The following is an 18185-nucleotide window of genomic DNA, read 5'->3' on the forward strand; positions in this document are numbered from 1 at the left end:
ACACAACAGCCCATTTACACACACCCAGGTCCCACAAATAGGAATTGGGGAAAGAACAATAGCTTGTATTTATTGCACACCTTAAATGTAGCAAAATGCACCAAGAGAGCTCACAGGAGTGTAATCAACCAAAAATTGACCTGAAGCCAAAGAAGTTCACACCAGGACAAGTGGACAAAAGTTTGGCCAGAGTAAAGGCAGGGAAGGGTGGTAGGGTTTTAGCAGTATCTCCAAGGAGAAAAGAGAGGTAAAGTGGTAGAGAATTTGAAGGAAAGTTCAGAACACTGGATCTGGACAGCTGAGGACAAGGCCACCAATGGTGAGGCAAAGGAAGTGGGGGGTGCCCAGGAAATGTATTACTTAAAAGTAGAGTGGAGGAAGATTGAATAGCATATTTCAAAGGGAAATCGAATTTGGACTTGAAAAGGAAATAGTGACCGAGCTACTTGGAAAGAGCAGAGGAGTGGGATTAATTGGATGATTTTTCAAAGAACTGGCATAAACACAAGGAGTCCATATGGCCACTTTCTGTACTGTGTGATCTTATGGTCCAATGATGATTCTAAGAGCCAGTAGTTGGAAGAATGCAGAACTCTTGAAGCTACTGGGTTGGAAAGAAGTTACAGAGATGGGAATGTGTGAAGTGATCACTGGGTTTGAACACAACATTGAGATTTTGAAATTGAAACATTGATGGATGGGGAGCAATAATATAGTTATTGATCACATGGGTGATGGGTGAATGAAATATGGGAGTTAAAATATGGTAATGGAGGTTTGGGTGAGGCCATTTAATCTGTTTTGAAATGCTGCACTGAATGTCAGAAGACTTGTGGATTCAAGTCCCATTTCAAGGCTTGAGCACAAAAGTCAGAGCTGACCCTACTGAAGTACTGAGTGGGTATTGCACTAGTGGGAATACTATTTTCTGGATGAGGCATTAAACTGAGGCACTATCTGCTCTTTCAGTTGGATATAAAGATCTCATGGCACTATTTTGAAGAAGTGCAAGGAAAATTATCCCTGGTGTCTTGTCTAAGATTTATCCCTCAAACAACATCACAAAAACAGATTATCCGTTCAGTATGATTGTTACATTTGTGGGAGTTTTCTGTGTGCAAATTGGCTGCCATATTTCTGACATTCCAACAATGATTATGCTTCAAAAGTGTTTCATTGGCTGTGAAGGGCTTTGGGACATCTCCTGATCTTGAAAAATGTGATATAAATTTCCACTAAATGTTTAGTAGTACTCTGTAAGGACTTTGCTGTTTTGGGTAACTACACTTACAATCTTGATTATGCATCACCTGAATTTGATGGGTATAACAGAATACATATTCAAGAATTAACAGTCACTTCGTAAATTATGGTGAATTTAAACTCTTACTTCCAAAGATCAGTCCATGACTGTAACTTCCTCAATTACAGAATTCTGTGAAAACAGTATTTTAGACAGGCCAGGCTCTTATTTTGTGCAATTATTCACCTTAAAACCAAGAATTGTTGGTCTCTGAGGATTGGGTTTAAAGTTTATTTATTAGTCACAAATAAGGCTTACGTCAACACTGCAATGAAGTTACTGTGAAATTCCTCTAGCTACCACAGTCCTGTGCCTGTACAGATCAATGCACCTAACCAGCACATCTTTCATACTGTGGGAGGAAACTGAAGCACCCGGAGGAAACCCACACAGGCACGGGAAGAATATGCAAACACCACACAGACAGTGACCTGAGGCCAGAATTGAACCTGGGACCCTGGCACTGTGAGGCAGCAGTGATGACCACTGTGCCACTGTGTCATCCTGGCTTAAAGTTTAAAAGCTTTAAAACTTCAAAATTTTAAATTTTAAAATTTTTAAACAGTCAAGAAAAGAAAATGTACAAGTGCCATTTAATCTCTTGAATTACAATATAAATTTCTCCAACACCTCAATCAAACTTTTCATGCTACTATAAAATAGAAGGTTGTGGAAACATTCAGTAGATCAGACAGAATCTGTGGAAAAAAGTTAGAGTTAATGGGCCGAATTTCAACTACCAAGGGGAGGTGGACATATGTCCGTTTTCGAGTTAACATGATCCCACCACTTCCAGTTTGATGTGCATAGGTTTGCACCACCCCCCGCAAAAAAAACCATCAGGTAAGTAATTAAAATATTCAAATCAATCATTTGTTTGAATTTAACCCTTCTTTCTGGCTTTGATAGCTGGTTCCCTGAGCTCTCTGCATTCCATCAAGGTCCAAGAAATGAAATCACAGTGAGGAGTGATTTGTTTAATGAAATTGATTTGTTGGGAAGCCTTTAAAGGCTGAAACTGCTAAACTGATGGTTAGCCAAAGTGAACAGCTTGTGTTTGCAGGATAACTTCTGTCAGTCTGAAATCATGACTTTGAGTGTCACTTTCAACTTCTTGCAGTAACCGTCAAGTGGCTTGAAATTTACTCACCTCCATCACTATTTCCTTGCTCTCAGCCTTCACTGCAGTATGGGAGTTACCTATGCAGCAGTAACCTGGAGCTCCAAGGGAAAGCAACAGGATCAATCACACCAGTAGCAGCAACAGCAAGACTACTGGCAACAGTTGCAGCTGTTTTCTCCACAGCCACAGATCTTTATTCTACACGACAGAGAGAATGGACAGCGAGCTCCATGTCGGAAGAGGTAATACCCTCAGTATAGGGTTGACAGGGCATAAGCTTCCTCAACATGACTCAGCAACAGTGCCTCAGACTTTCACTGCAGGTCATTGCTGACATCTGCAGTCTCCAGGCACCAGATGTCTTTTCCTGAGGACCAAGTGGACACACATTCTCCATGGCCATCAACACTCTCACAATCCAGAATTTCTTCACCTCCAGCTCCTTCCAGGGATCTGCTGGTGACATCTCACAACTTGCTGTCAGAGGTCACTCCCAGGTCGCCAATAACTTGTTTTCCAAGGCCACCAATTAGATGAACTTTGCCATGAATGAGTCCAATCAAAGCTAAGGGCTGCCAGCTTTGCTCCCTTGGCTGGATTCCCAAAGGTGTAGGGTATGATCGATTACCCACACACCAAAGCTGCATCCATATGCATTCTTTTTAGGTAAAACCAATTAAACAAACATAGGACAAATTGAAAGAGCAGCCCCTTAAAGCGATACCATGTCAAACAAAATCAAATCATAGGAAAACTTGAAAACAATTGAGCTAAAATGTGACTAACAGAGTTGACAAAACACCCCAGTCCCTTATTGTGCCCCCAGGGTAAGGTACATTCATTTATAGTCATATCACCTGTCTTTAACAATTTAATTGGCTTAACAAGGGCAACACAGTGGCACAGTGGCTAGCACAGTTGCCTCACAGTGCCGAGAACCTAGGTTCAATTCCGGCCCTGGGTGAATGTCTGTGTGGAATCTACACATTTTTCCTGTGGTCTGCGTGAGTTTCCTTTGGGTGCTCCGGTTTTCTCCCACAGTCTGAAGATATGCAGGTTAGTTGGATTGGCCTTGCTAAATTTCCTCTGAGTGTCAGGGGGACCAATGGGCCAAATAGCCTCTTTCTGCAATGTAGGGATTCTAGTAATCCATTTACCTTTAAGTCTTCATCAACATTAAGGGATTCCACTCCCTCGAAGTCGAGTTAGTTTCCAATGATTGGAAGGTGATCATCCATGCCTATGCCAGATACCTCGAGTGGGAATGTCTCATTTCTTCTGTGACAATCTCCTGCAATTTTGTTTCCTGTCATACAGTCACAGTGGTTGGATCCTGGGAAATAAGGGGTACCCACTGAAACCCTTGCTGCTGCCTTCTGTGAGGAGCCCTAACACAGTGACACAGAATATACAGGATAGGAGCCAAATCATCACCAAGTCGATAATAGAACAACCCACTGGACTCAACAAGGTGTGTGCTTCAAGTGGCTGGGCAGATTTGAAAACACCATTCAGCATGTTCCATCAAGGGTTTCTAGGATTACTCTGGCTGCTATGCCTTTCATAACCTGACAATGCAGACAGGAGTGAAGCTATAGGTAGAGGAAGGTAGAAATTGGCTGCAAGTTAGCAGGAATGTAACATCATTCGGGTAAGATAATATGGGGAGATGGATGGCAACTCACCACCAGAAACCACATTGGCGTGGAATCAACATGCACTACACTGACCTACCCCACAGCCATAAAGTGCTGTCGGGCAGACTAAAGAGGGCTGAGTGGGACTCCCTCCCTGCTCACTGGGCAAGAGGTCTACCCTCAGGAGATTAGCCAGCAGTTTCATCTGTCCCAGTAGTATCAGAGAATTTGGCATATCTGCTCTGCTACGACTCTCACCAGCTTTTACAGATGCACCATAGAAAGTATTCTTTCTAGTTGTATCATAGCTTGGTATGGTTCCTGCTCTGTCCAAGACTGCAATAAACTACAAAGGGTCATGAATGAAGCACAGTCCATCACACAAACCAACCTCCCATCCATTAACACTGTCTATACTTCCTTGGAAAAGCAGCCAGCATAATTAAGGACCCAACACACCCCGGACATTCTCTCTTCCACCTTCTTCCGTTGGGAAAAATTTACAAAAGTCTAAGGACACATACCAACTGACTCAAGAACGGCTTCTTCGCTGCTACCATCAGACTTTTGAATGCACCTACATCACACTAAGTTGATCTTTCTCTACACTCTAGCTATGACTGTAACATTACATTCTGCACCCTCGCCTTTCCTTCTATATGAACCATATGTTGTGTACGTGTAGTGCACAAGAAATAACACTTTTCACTGTATACTAATATATGTGACAACGATAAATCAAACAAATCAAATCAAAGGAAGGCATCATTGGCATTTACCAGGACTGTAGCTGCTACTGATGCCTTCCTGGCACCAGGTTCACAAGACAAGATGATCAAGGCCCATGGACCTCTGGAGCAGGTAAGCTGGGGGCTTGGGAAGGATAGGGAGATGGCAAGGGTAGGAAGGAAAGAGATAGAACTAAGGAAGAGGGGGCATCCCGCAAAGTGAAGGTCACAAAGAGTGACCTTCCTCCTTAGATATGACATAGTAGTGTATTAACAGAGCAATTAGCTTGATTACAAGCTTAATTGACCCCTGATTATTCATTTCAATTTGGTGGGCAGACAGTCAATTTTGAGGTAAATAGGGAGAGATTGAGAGCCATGGGAAGGTGATGGGATGAGTGCTGGGTGCCTGTCCCATTTTACATGCTCCCCCTCCCGCCATGGTAAACACATTCACTAGGGGCAGATAAAATTCAGCCCTTTGTATTGTTCTCCATTGGAACTGCCAACAGAACTAAAACAGGCATAAATACAGCAGCAGAAATATTAACACAGCAGTGGTCAATGCAGAAGAGTGCAACACAAAAAGTGCTAAAGCTGGGAATTTAGCACAAGTAGAAATTCAGGGGGTGAAAGGTACTGCTTTTAGACTCCAATATTTATAGGTTTTGTTGTAAATAAATATGTAATTTAATCTATGATTTTAGCTTGATCAAACAAAATACAAAAAAAGCCATAAACTAATTTGCAGAATGCTTAGACAAATTAATTAAATAAATAAAGCAGTTACGTAAGAATGGTAGTGCTGCAACTGTAGCATGTGGAGAGTTGGTTATGGAGAGCATTATAATACCAAAGAACCATGTCTACATCCTGAGCATCTTCAGCCAAGGCTCATCGAGCTGCCTGGAGTCTGATGATGTGGAGATGCCAGCGTTGGACTGGGGTAAACATGGTAAGAAGTCTCACAATACTAGGTTAAAGTCCAACAGGTTTATTTGGTAGCAAAAGCCACTACATTTTGGAACACTGCCCCTTTGTCATGTAAGTCAGTCTCTCTCCCTTTAAAGATGCGTGCCTCAAAATCGACTGTCTGCCCACCAAATTGAAATGAATAATCAGAGTTCAATTAAGCTTGTTATCAAGCTAATTGCTCCTGTTAATATACTACTATATTATATTTAAGGAGGAAGGTCACTCTTTGGAACCTTTCCTTTGTGGCTTGCCCCTCTTCCTTCTTACTCTTACCCTCCCCCTCTCCTTCCCAAAACCCCAGGCTTACCTGCTCTGGAGGTCCATGGGCCTTGACGAAGAGGCAGTGCTCCAAAAGCTAGTGGCTTTTGCTACCTAATAAACCTGTTGGACTTTAACCTGGTGCTGTGAGACTTCTTACTGGAGTTTGATGTACAGACAGTAGGGGGCACCAGGGTGGGGGACAGTTACCTGGACACTGGTCCAGGAGGCAGTCCCACCCCTCTTAGGCAACAATATAACTGACAAGTTGGATGTCCCAAATGATTGACTCTTGTACTCTGAGCCTAATGCAGGCTTCTTAGGTACACACCTGCTTCTTATTCCAGTTTTTTTTAGCAGAAATGTGTTGAGATACAGATCGTGATCTGCTTTTATCTTTTTTAAAAACCAGGTAAAGTTTGATCTCCTGTACTCTCATGGTGAAGGAATATACTTTCTCAATGTGCAAAACCACAAACAAAATTTTTGACACTAATGCTTCTTCACATCCCAGACAAAAAGAAAATGAGTATTTTTGATATTAATGCTTCTTCCGATGCAGCATTTTGGGTGGCATGGTGGCACAATGGTTAGCACTATCACCTCACAGTGCTAGGGACCTGGGTTCGATTCCTGGCTTGGGACAGTGTCTGTGCAGCGTGTGCACTTTCTTCCTTTACCTGTGTGGGTTTCCTCCCACAGTCTGACAGACACATTGGTTAGAGGCATTGGCCGTGCTAAAATTCCTCCTCAGTGTACCTGAACAGTAAGAAGTCTCAAAACACCAGATTGAAGTCCAACAGTTTGCTTGGAATCATGAACTTTCTGAGTGCTGCTCCTTCATCAGGCGGGTGTGAGTGTACCTGGACAGGCGCAGGAGTGTGGCCACTAGGGGAGTTTCCCAATAACTTCATTGCAGAGTTAACATAAGCCTACTTGTGACACTAATAAAGTTTTAATCTGTTTACACCCTTTTCCGCACAATCTTTCCTCAGCTCTGTGCAAATTACAACTGGATGTTTTTTTGTTTTGTTCATGCTGTGATTATTGCTTTTGTTGAGATACATTGCAGTTGAGTAAAAGAGACCTTTGAGAGTGGAGCTGGCGCTCACACATTTCTCCAAACCTCCGCTTTGCGAGGGTAAGTTTTTGGGTGAACCAATCAGAGGACCGATGTCCGCAGGGCATCCCGAGCAGGAAGATGGCAGCTGGGGCGGGGAGGCGAGGAGAACAGCGAGAGTCCTGACAGAGAGAGAGAGAGAGTGAATGGGGAAGCTTCCCCCGCGGCCAGCAGCGAGAGCACTGACTGAGCGACAGTGAGTGAATGGGGGAGCTTCCCCCGCGGCCAGCCCACTCACTCAGCCTCCCGCTGGGCCAGTACCCCCGGTCACTATGCTCGGGATGTATGTACCCGATCGGTTCTCCTTGAAGCCGTCTAAAGTGCAAGAAGGAATCGGGCTGTACACTGCCAGACGAGTGAAAAAGGTTTGCCTTTCTACTTTTTTTTCAAGAAAAGTTTTGCCTTCCGTAACATGAAACAAGGAAATAATTACCCCCCCCCCCCTCCCCTTGTCTCTGTGTGTGCATTTTTGTTTTGGGAAGATTTAATAACTCCTTTTTGGGGACACACGCAGACTGACTGCTCTCTTGTTTCTAGTTGCTGGACTGAGTGCCACGTATTAAGCTTTCACTGACTCCCACCCCTTTCAGGCTGCAAACACAACTTCTCTTGCAATGTCTGCATCTACTTTACACAAAGGCTTTTCTGCTCGAAAGTTTTCAGTTCAGCCACTAACTATTCTTAAAAATGTCACCCACTCCCCCTCATCACCTAGGTGTTGCCCAATGTCTAGGGGCAGGTACACGCTTGAAATGTGGCGACTGATGCTGACTGTCTTGCTCTCTGTTTCCAGTATTTCAGTTTTAGGTTATTTATTAGTATCACAAGTAGGCTTATATTAACAGTGCAATGAAATTACTGTGAAAATCCCCTAGTTGCCACACTCCAGTGCCTCAGGTACACTGAGGGAGAATTTAGCATGGCCAGTGCCCCTAACCAGCACGTGTTTTGAACTGTGGGAGGAAACCCCCACAGACACAAGGAGAATGTGCAGACTGTGTACAGATAGTGACCCAAACCGGGAATCAAACCCAGGTCCCTGACAGAGAGGCAACAGTGCTAACCACTGTGCCACTGTTTCCAGCGTTTCATGTTTTATTTCAGATTTCCAGCACTTAACACCTTTTTTCTTCATCTTATTTTGAAATAGTTTATTATAATAGACTGACATCTCAGATACTGAAAGACCAAATGACTTAAAGAGATCGGTTAACCTCCTGCACTTTTTTGCTGAAACGTTTTGGATCAGATAACCTTTACTCACTTGCCTCTGTTCTGCTCATTCTCCAATAAACGATCAGAATCAAACAAACTCCTTTCAGCTGCACGCTCCTAGATTTCTGTTATCTTGTTGAGATCAGGTAACTCCTGTCACATCAGGACCTTTGGACTTTCCAGAGTTTGGAAATTCTTTCAGGTAAAAGTGCTTTTGGGGTAGATAGGAAGAAACTTTGCCACATAGTAGAGGGGTAAATAACAAGGGGCATAACTTAAAATAAGGGGCAAGAGATTTAGAGGGGTTTTGAGGAAAAACATTTTCACCTAGTGGCTGGTGGGGACTGGAACTTGCAGCCTGAAAGCGTGGAGGCCAGAACCTTCACAACATTTAAAAAAACATTTGGATGAGCATTTGAAATGCCAATGCATGTTAAATCACAAACCAAATGCTGGAAAATGGGATTAAAATAGATTGGTGCTTGATGACCAGTGCAGACATGGGCTGAAGGGCTTCTTTCTGTGCTGTGAAGCTCTAAGACCCTATGGTTCTGTGTGAAAACTTAATTAAATGAGATTTGCAGTTAAATATTGGGAAAACCAAACCCATTTGTTTTGGCCCCTTTTCCAAACTCCATTCTCTGGTTACTGACTCTGTCCCTCTGCCTAACAATAGTATTGGATTAAACCCGTGCATTTGCAACCTTGGTGTTACTTTCAACCCCAAGGTGAGCTCCTGCCTCAAATTTGTGCTATCACCAAAATTGCCCATCTCCCGTAACAGCATCTGACTTCATCCCTGTCACATTTAATCAGCCTTAGGCTTGACTATCCTAATGCACATCTGCTACCCCATATTCTACCTCTATAAACATTGTCATCCAAAACTCTGCCTGCAAAATCCTGTTTGCCCAACTGCCCCTGTGCTCATTAATCTACATTGCTAAACTAGAAGCCAGTGTTTTGATTTTAAAATGCTCATCCTTGTTTTCAGATACCTCTATGGGTTTCTCTCTCCATCACTGTAATCTGCCCCCACAACCTTCCGAAATATGTGTTCCTCTATTCTTATTACATAATTAAGGAGCATCCTCTTGAACATCCCTCATTTTAATTATCCCAGCATTGGTGGTTATGCCTTCAGTTGACTGGGCCTTAAACTTTGGAATATCCTCCCTACATTTCCTGACCATTTGACTTCATTTTTCTCCTTTTAGAGGTACTACTTGAATCCTTTTCTTGATCAAGCTTTTGGTCATCTGACCTAATAACTCATATGACTTGGTGTCACGCTTTGTTTTAAAGTCCTTTGGTTGTATAGAACTCGAGTATTGCAGAAAAAAGAAATGTGAAAGCTTTTTATCTTGCAGTCATCAAAACATTTCATCAGTGTAAGAGGAAAACAACAATTTGTACTGCAAGAGTAGAGAATGCTGATTGGGTGGCAAGTCAACCCTGATTCCTCTTTTAGGCAAACCAAATAAACCAACTCGAGTTCGTTCAGGGATAAAGTAAAAGGAGCTCCCCAAAAGGAGGGGGAACAGCCTGAACAGGAACAAAGTGCAAAGGAAACTTAAAACATCAAATCATAATGTGATTATCGGGGTCTATAATACACCCCAGTCCCTGTGGTGCCCAACGAGAAGATGTCAACTGCATCTGTGGACACCACATGCTCCCTCTCCAGGGACACCTAGCAGTGAACATGGACGTGGTAGAGGGGCAGAAAGTCAACCTTGATTAGTACAGGTTTTGCCATTGAGAATGTACTAATTAAAGGTGATTGCCAGTTAGCTGCCAAATGTTGTTTGAAATTTAAACCAGGCAGCTTGATGCTGATTGGACAATGCATTGGCCTGGGGAATGAATCAGTGAATGGCTGTTAATATTGTTTAGCTGAAACAGGCACAATGTGTATGCATTTCTGTCTGCAGAACAGGGCTCTGTGCATTAATATGTATAACTTCCAGTGCATGCAAACGTGTCACACTGTGAGCCTGACTGGCAATCTTAAATTGATTGTCAATGTAAATTTTAGCATGCAGAGGATTATTTAGCAAATGTCTAATCACGCAATCACATCAAATGTTGGACACTCTTTGGAGTTTTGCGGGTATGGGCTGGTTGGGTATGGTCTGTACGTTGCCTGTTATGAACAGCGTAATGGACATGTAGTTTGATATGATCTGTAAGTCTTTGGAATGGCCAGCCTACAGACCAAGCATCACACTGGCACTGACATTCGTATAGCACTTCACTGGTATTCTTGTGAAGTGCCCTGATGAATGCAAAACGAAAAGCTTCAATATCTCTCTTTATTCAGAAATGCTTTGTTTAATAATACTTCTGTAAAGTGCCATGTGTTATTGTAATATGGTAAATGCACTTTATATGAGGTTTAGAATTGAAACAGATGTATGAAACTATTAGTGGCATACCTGCAAAACTTTTGAAATCTTGCATGTCGTTTTGCCGTTTGCCAGTCTTGCTATTTAATGGACATTAAAAGGTGGCCAAGTTTTCACCTCCACATTTTTCTTTTTTAATGCTCCTTTCAGAATGTGACAGAAGATATTTCCACCATTAGCCTATTTCCTATGCACAGAACAGATCTTTGTTGCATTGTTTTGCAGGGCAAACACTTTTTTTTCACACTGAACAGTAATGGAAACATGGTGGGGCCGTTCAAGGCAGGATTGTAGAATTTTAAAACACAAAACACGATGATGTGTATGCTGGCTTGAAAATAACCTGGATTTCCCAAGGTACAGAGAGTTGTTAATGGCAACCATGTCACCATTCAGACCCCTAAGGCACAGTATAATGGTCTATATGGATAAAAAGAATTTCTACTTCATCTTGGTGAGCTGGTCACTATGCATTAATATTTTACTTTGCAGGTCAGATGTCCCACTCCTAGGCAGCATTTCATGCCATGTTGCTTTCATTTTAAGATCATTGTATCTGTAAAGCCTAATGGAAAGGAAAGTGATACTGAAGGAATGGACCCTTGGAGATCAAGGCTTCCGCTTTAGCCCTGGTTAATGAGATCATTCACTAACATCGACTGTGTGGGTGACACTGTTCATGGCAGTTACAAAGCCTGTGTATTCACCAGGATCACATCTGGAATAAGAGAGGATTTAGACATGAAGAGGGATGAGGAAAAATCTATTTATTTGTATTAGAACATGGAAGATTAAGAGGAGATCAGATAAAGGAGTGAGGGTTTTTTATAACTAAAATTAAACTATTTCTGTTGATCAACGAGTTGGCAACTAGGTACCATAATTTAAAGCTTCCAATTTTAAAAAAATCGGAGGGAGAGATTTAAACGTTGAGGATTGAATTAACTGCATAGTTATTTTCAAGCCAGCATACACATTATCACCTTCTGTGTTTTCAAATCTACAATCCTGTCTTGAAGTGGTGCTTCATACATCATGACAGTACAACTGCACCAGTGCCTCCAAGATTCTACTCCATAATTTTGCTGTGCAAAGATTAATTGTGGCAATGGAGGAAAGATCATGATTTTACTATGCAGGTCATTCATTTTGGTGGATTGAACCAGGGCAGGATTTACTTAAGTTAATGGTGGGGCGTTGGGGAGAGTTACAGAACAAAGAGATCTAGGGATACATGCTCATAGCTCCTTGAAAGTGGAGTCACAGGTGGACAGAATGGTGAAGAAGGTATTCAGCACGCTTGGTTTCATCGGTCAGAACATTGAACACAGGAGTTGGGACGTCTTGTTGAAGTTGTACAAAACAATGGTAAGGCCAATGTGTACAGTTCTGGTCACTTATTATAGAAAGGATATTAAGAGTGCAGAAGAGATTTATTAGGATGCTACCTGGACTTGACGGATTGAGTTATAAAGAGAGGCTGGATAGACTGGAACTTTTTTCTCTGGAGTGTAGAAGGCTGAGGGTGATTTTATAGAGGTCTATAAAATAATGAGGGGCATAGATCAGCTAGATAGTCATATCTTTTCCCAAAGGTAGGAGAGTCTAAAACTAGAGGATATAAGGGGAGAGATACAAAAAGACCCAGAGGGGAAAATTTTTCACACAGAAGGTGGTGAGTGTCTGGAACAAGTTGCCAGGGGTGTAGTAGAAGTGGGTACAATTTTATCTTTTAAAAAGCCTTTAGACAGTTATGTGGTTCAGATGGGTATAGAGGGATATGGGCCAAATACAGGCAATTGGGATTAGCTTAGATGCTTTAAAAAAAAGGGTAGCATGGACAAGTTGGGCCGATGGGTCTGTTACCATGCTGTAAAACTCTACGTGGACTAATTATGTAGATATTGATTGAGACAATGTATCTGTAGAAACCCCAATCCAGCCAAGGTAACTGGTGTACCAGTTACTCGTATGAGACATTCAGCTAAAGTGCCTTTAAGGATCTTATAGCACGGTGAAAGTGGATTTTTGCAGCATTGTCTTTTGCACTGCCTTAACTAACTAGCTATAATATATTGTGTTTCTATTTATTGTATGTTATCAGAAAGAGGCATAGAGCTCAAATACAGGCTGGAATTTTACCAGCATGCCAGCCCCGATTCCGGGGGCGGGCTTGGCTCAGAGAACGGCATTCTGCGTTGGCCTTGGGAGGGATCGTGCGAAACTTGGGCAGACATGCTTGTAAAGTTCTGCCCACAGTTATAGAATCATAGAATATATAGTGCAGAAGGAGGCCATTCAGCCTATCGAGTCTGCAGCAATCGCTATCCCACCCAGGCCCTATCCCCATAACCCCATGCATTGTCCCTGACACTAAGGGGCAATTTAGCATGACCTAACCTGCACAAATTTGGACTGTGGGAGGAAACCGGAGCACCCGGAGGAAACCCACGCAGATATGGGGAGAACATGCAAACTCCACAAAGATAGAGACCCAAGCTGGATCAACCAGCAAGCAGTGTAACTGGTATATTCCCTGATTTTCTATGTTGAGTCAGTGATGTTGGTAACTTTTTCTAGGGTGCTAATAATTCTCCCTTTGCTGCTTGTGTACTGTCTGCCTTGCCTAAGTTAGACCTCAGTTAGAAATATAAGTGTGAGAAGCAATCTGGGATTCAAATTGCTCTCTACCTGAGATGACTTTATAACTACTGCTGCGACTAGCCTCATCTATATCGGCAGGCTGGCAACTGAAAACAAATCTGTTATCACTAACATCTGTGTACCTGGGGAGAGAGGATGGAGTAGAGCTGTAAGCTATGTTGTCCCAAAGAGTGTCAAGCAGGAGTATCCCCGTAACCCCATGCAGCTTCCATGGCCAATCCACCTAACCTACACATCTGTATTGTGGGAGGAAACTGGAGACCCAGAGGAAACTCATGCAGATACAGGGTGTACGTGCAAATTCCATCAGTTACCCAAGGCTGTAATTGAACCTGGGTGCCTGGCACTGTGACAGAGTGGTGCTAACCACTGTGCCACCTGTAGAGAATTATTAAGACACTCAGTTTACGATATTGGGCTATTTGATTTTTAAAAAAGCCACAATATTGTTTGATTCCAGATAAGGAATTTATTTTGCTTGCTGTGAAACAAGGTGATATTTTGCCTTATCAATATCCCAAATATTTGCATTTTGCTATCCTTGTCCTGGCTCATACTTTTCATTGGACTAAGAAGAAGAAATAATAAGACTGCAGAAAGTAAAATATTTCAGTGACTTATCAAATTGTTTATTGCTATGATTACAAACTGCTGGTAAAATTCAAACGATTTGACAGCATCGAGGGAGAGGGTCAAGTCATATTGGACTTGAAATGTTAGCTTTGTTTCTCTTTCCACAAATATTGGCAGACAGACCTGCTGAGTTTTTCCAGCATTTTCTGTTTTTATTTCAGAATTCTGTGTTTGGCTTTCACTTTTATGTTCCATAGGCGTGAACACCGAAAATGTGATTGAACGTTTTAGAAAAAAGGGATTAGAGGCTTCTGAACTTAAATGGGTGGAGTTCAGGCTCTCAAACAACCAAATGGTGCCACACTGAATTTTTAAATTGACATTGATGCTTCACCAAATTTAAATGTGAATGTAAGTTTATTTTAAATTGAACATTGGGCCCAAAATGTTACCTCTCTATCAGGATTTTCCCCTACGTAGACTCTGCCTCATCTTCAATAATTTATTGCAACATAAGTCCCATATCTTCAGAATCTCTTGTTAGTATTGCCTGGTGTCTTTGTAGCTACAGCATATATAAATCACAACAGCACCTCGTACTGGACAATAACATTAGTTAACAAAAAAAACTAATAAGTTTTTCGGCAGAGTTCTTAGTTTTTCACAAAGGATCCTGCAGGCACAGACAGAAATGGCAAAATACTAATTTCTCAAGAACTGTAACAGCAGTCTAGATGTTTGAAATTTTGGTCAATCTTTAACATTTGGATGGTTTTACTATTGCGTTCATTAGAATTTGTGTATTCTGGCATAAAAATACTAGGGCTTCCGTTTGTGTAATGCAAGTGATTGATTGCAGAGGTTGTGACATACAATTATCTCTAGTGGGCAACTATATCAATATTTCGTGGTAATCCTGAGTATCTGTTTTGCAAATTGGGTGTCGAATCAAATGCAGGTTAGCAGTGCAGATTTGATTTTCCTCCCTGTCAGATGTGCAATCAATGACTAACATTTCTCTTATTGGCAGGGAGAGAAATTTGGACCCTTTGCTGGAGAGAAAAAAATGGCCAATGAACTGGATGAAAGCATGGATCCCAGGCTGATGTGGGAGGTAACAGTTCATTGTATTGTATTAAATCAGGTTTCTTAACCAGGAGAAAAGTTACATGCTGCCCATAAGACTTGAACATATATTGCTCCCTTCCCAAGTGAAAGCTTTTTTTGGTTTTATTGTGTATTCCATTTCCCTCCAATATGGGACATTTTATATAATCTCACATGGGAAACATTAAACAACACATCTGTTTCATTGATCCTGTGTGATGACATATCAGACATGTAATCTGTATGTCCCCACTTGCAAACCTCATTGAAATGATTGTAGAAAGTGGTAACACAGTCCACCTGGGATTGAGTGCTTTTCTAATAGGATTGTGTGTTTGCCGATTATTTGGTTCTGTCTTGTGAACTCTGTCTATCATCTTAGGTGGTCCTGGGGAAATAAAGATGTGGAAAGATTTGCCCTGGAGCACCTTTCAGGGTATGGGGAGGTGGGGAATGAACACTTCTAATTGTGATACGAGTTGTACAGGCAATGGAAATAAACTCTTCTGTGAACACATTTCTGTACCAGACAGTCCTATATTAGATAAGTCGCAGTTGAATGGAATGAAAATGTATTGAACAAGTTAGGTATATGCAGTGTGCCATTTGTCATATCAGTGTAGCAAAGACTTCTAGATTATTGTCACCTCCTCAACAAGTTTGTCATTTTTCTGACTACATCTGTTTTATTCCTGCAAAAAAAAAGTGGAAATGCTTTAAGGCAAGAGCAGTTCGAGGGAACGATGTGTAGCAAAGAATTGTGAAGGGCGTTACCAAATGTTACATCAATACATTTCATGTCATGTTTTACAATAGTCCGTATTATTACCTGCCGGGATATTCTTTATTTGAAACTGAGTCAAAAACCAAACAATACAGCCCCCTGGAGATTGTCGATATAGCACAGTGTGAGACTATCGCTCTAATTGAGGATTGCTAGAGATCCTTTCTTTCACGTGACTGTGCGTTTACTTTTATTTTCAGTCAGGTTTTGTGTTGGGTCGTGTCATCACAAAGGAAACTAACTCCTTTCTGTAATTGTAATATGTTTCTGTGATATCTGACCAGACTTTGTATGGAATAGTTTAAATCATTGAAAATCATTGCTTGTGTTTACAATTAAAGTTTATTTTGTTAGTGTCACAAGCAGACTTACATTAACACTGTGATGAAGTTACTGTGAAAATCACCTAGTTGCCACACTGCAGAGCCTGTTTGGATACACTGAGGGAGAATTTAGCACAGCCAGTGCATCTAACCAGCATGTCTTTGAGACTGTGGGAGAAACCCTGTCACTGAGAATCATCTTCTGAAGAACAAAGCAAAGAACAACACAGGACCAGGCCCTTCGGCCCTTCAATCCTGTGCCCTAAGTAAACTTAAATAAAAAACTTTGCATAGGTAATAAATTCTGGCCTTACTAGTGATACTCATAATCCCAAGAATGAATGAAAAAATTAACTAGATTTTGGGATTATAGATTAATCTATATTTTTCCATGGCAATTTGACGACTTGTGTTACTTTATAGGGAACACAGATCAGTTGGGGTGGTGGGGGTCTGAACTGCACCAATCCATCCTGTAAAATTCTCACTGCTTTTCTCACTGGCGATGACACTTTATCACCTTTTGGGAGAATTCGACCTGTCAGCTTTCATTCAGTGCCGCTGAGTTCAAATCCTGAAACTCCTTTCTTAACACCACACGATTGGCAGTGGTTCAAGATTGCAGCTCACCAGCACTGTCTCAAGGGCACTAAATGCTAACCTATCCAGGGATGACCACATGCCAGGATGAAATGAAATAAAACTCTGGTTCTGATGGATAGGAATGGGACCAGATGATGCAGTCCCACCTAGTTGCACTACATTGGAGAAGATGGGGTTGGGAGTGAGGGTGCATTCTTATCCAGAACATTCGCACGGAATCTGAGCAGGCGAGGGCCAGACAATGGAAATTTCCAATGTCCTGGGGAGGCATATGCCGGGCTTGAGTCGAGCGAGGCCGTAAAATCCCACCCTTTAAATGCCGATTGAAGTGAAGACGGGAGAGAATCGTGCCCATTTTTCGGCTGAGCTCCCAGTTGCAATTGTACGACACTTATATATATTTTAAAAAAGCCCAAATACGATTTGTGCTTGCAGGGGGAGTGGGCTATTCATGCTGAGAAACCGGCTGCTGAACTGTTGAGGCACAGTGCCATGTGCACTGTGTTCTCTGTGCACTGTGTACACATGGGACTGCTCCTTCATGCCCTGCCCCCTTGGCACTGCATTGTCAGGCTGGCAGTTCCAGGGTACCAGGCTGGCAGCCAGTAATTGGATCATGGGACAGGGATGGAGGAATAAGAGGCAGACCAAGGACTAGACCAGGGGTTGCAGAACTTGAGAAGTTATAGTGGTAGGAGCAATGGGTTGATTTTAAACTCGAGGGCCAGAATTTTAACTTTGCTGAGGGACCAAGGAGACGATTCTCCCAAAAGTGCTGAATTGGCAGGAAAACTGTTCTAACTCCCAGTTGTTCTGACAATTCGCTTGAATCTCCGCACTCTGCACACTGAAGTGGTCCTAGTCATGAATCTCATTGAAAACCCAGGGGGGTTGGGCCTATTCATGCAGAAGTTTGATAGTTTTGGAACTCTGCATGTGCAAAGACTCCAAACTGTCAACCTCCCTTTTGCTGGCCAGCCCGGACCCCTGAAATGGTGCCCCTCCAAACCTGACCCCCCCCCCCCCCCGCCCACCTCAGAGCACCCTGATGTACAGCCGCTTCTCTCCCCCCCACCAAGCAGTGGCAATTTCCCACCAACCCCTCACCCTGGCAGGCCCTCCCCAATCGCTGCCCTCTCTCAATTCCCAGACCGGTCCTGTCTGCAGAGTGGCAGCAGGAACCCCTAACTCTGCCGATCGCCCCTAGGCCCTGGCCACAGTAGATCCTGCCCCCTCAGCATGGGCACTTTGTCCCTTGGGTAATGCCAGGGGCACAGGCTGGAACTGCCAGGGTGCCCAGGCCCAGGGGACACCATCCCTTGGAGGGCCCTGATTATCCCCCTCCCTTCATCCCTGTGGGGTCT

The 18185-nt window shown here is 42.6% G+C and overlaps 1 protein-coding gene across 3 annotated transcripts in view; it reads left to right on the forward strand.

Annotated features, from left to right (window-relative positions):
• The first annotated feature begins 7224 nt into the window (after positions 1-7224).
• The window catches only part of prdm5 (PR domain containing 5), a 274967-nt gene continuing 264006 nt past the window's right edge, over positions 7225-18185 (forward strand). For all 3 annotated transcript variants that reach the window (XM_080199169.1, XM_080199189.1, XM_080199178.1), the window contains exons 1-2: positions 7225-7509; positions 15035-15118. In XM_080199169.1, coding sequence (XP_080055295.1) covers positions 7417-7509; positions 15035-15118 — 177 coding nt within the window. In that variant the 5' untranslated portion in view covers positions 7225-7416. The remainder of the gene's footprint in view (positions 7510-15034; positions 15119-18185) is intronic.

This window comes from Carcharhinus amblyrhynchos, chromosome 1 (assembly GCF_965287045.1).
Source record: "Carcharhinus amblyrhynchos chromosome 1, sCarAmb.v2.hapA, whole genome shotgun sequence".
NCBI classification, from domain to species: Eukaryota; Metazoa; Chordata; class Chondrichthyes; order Carcharhiniformes; family Carcharhinidae; genus Carcharhinus; species Carcharhinus amblyrhynchos.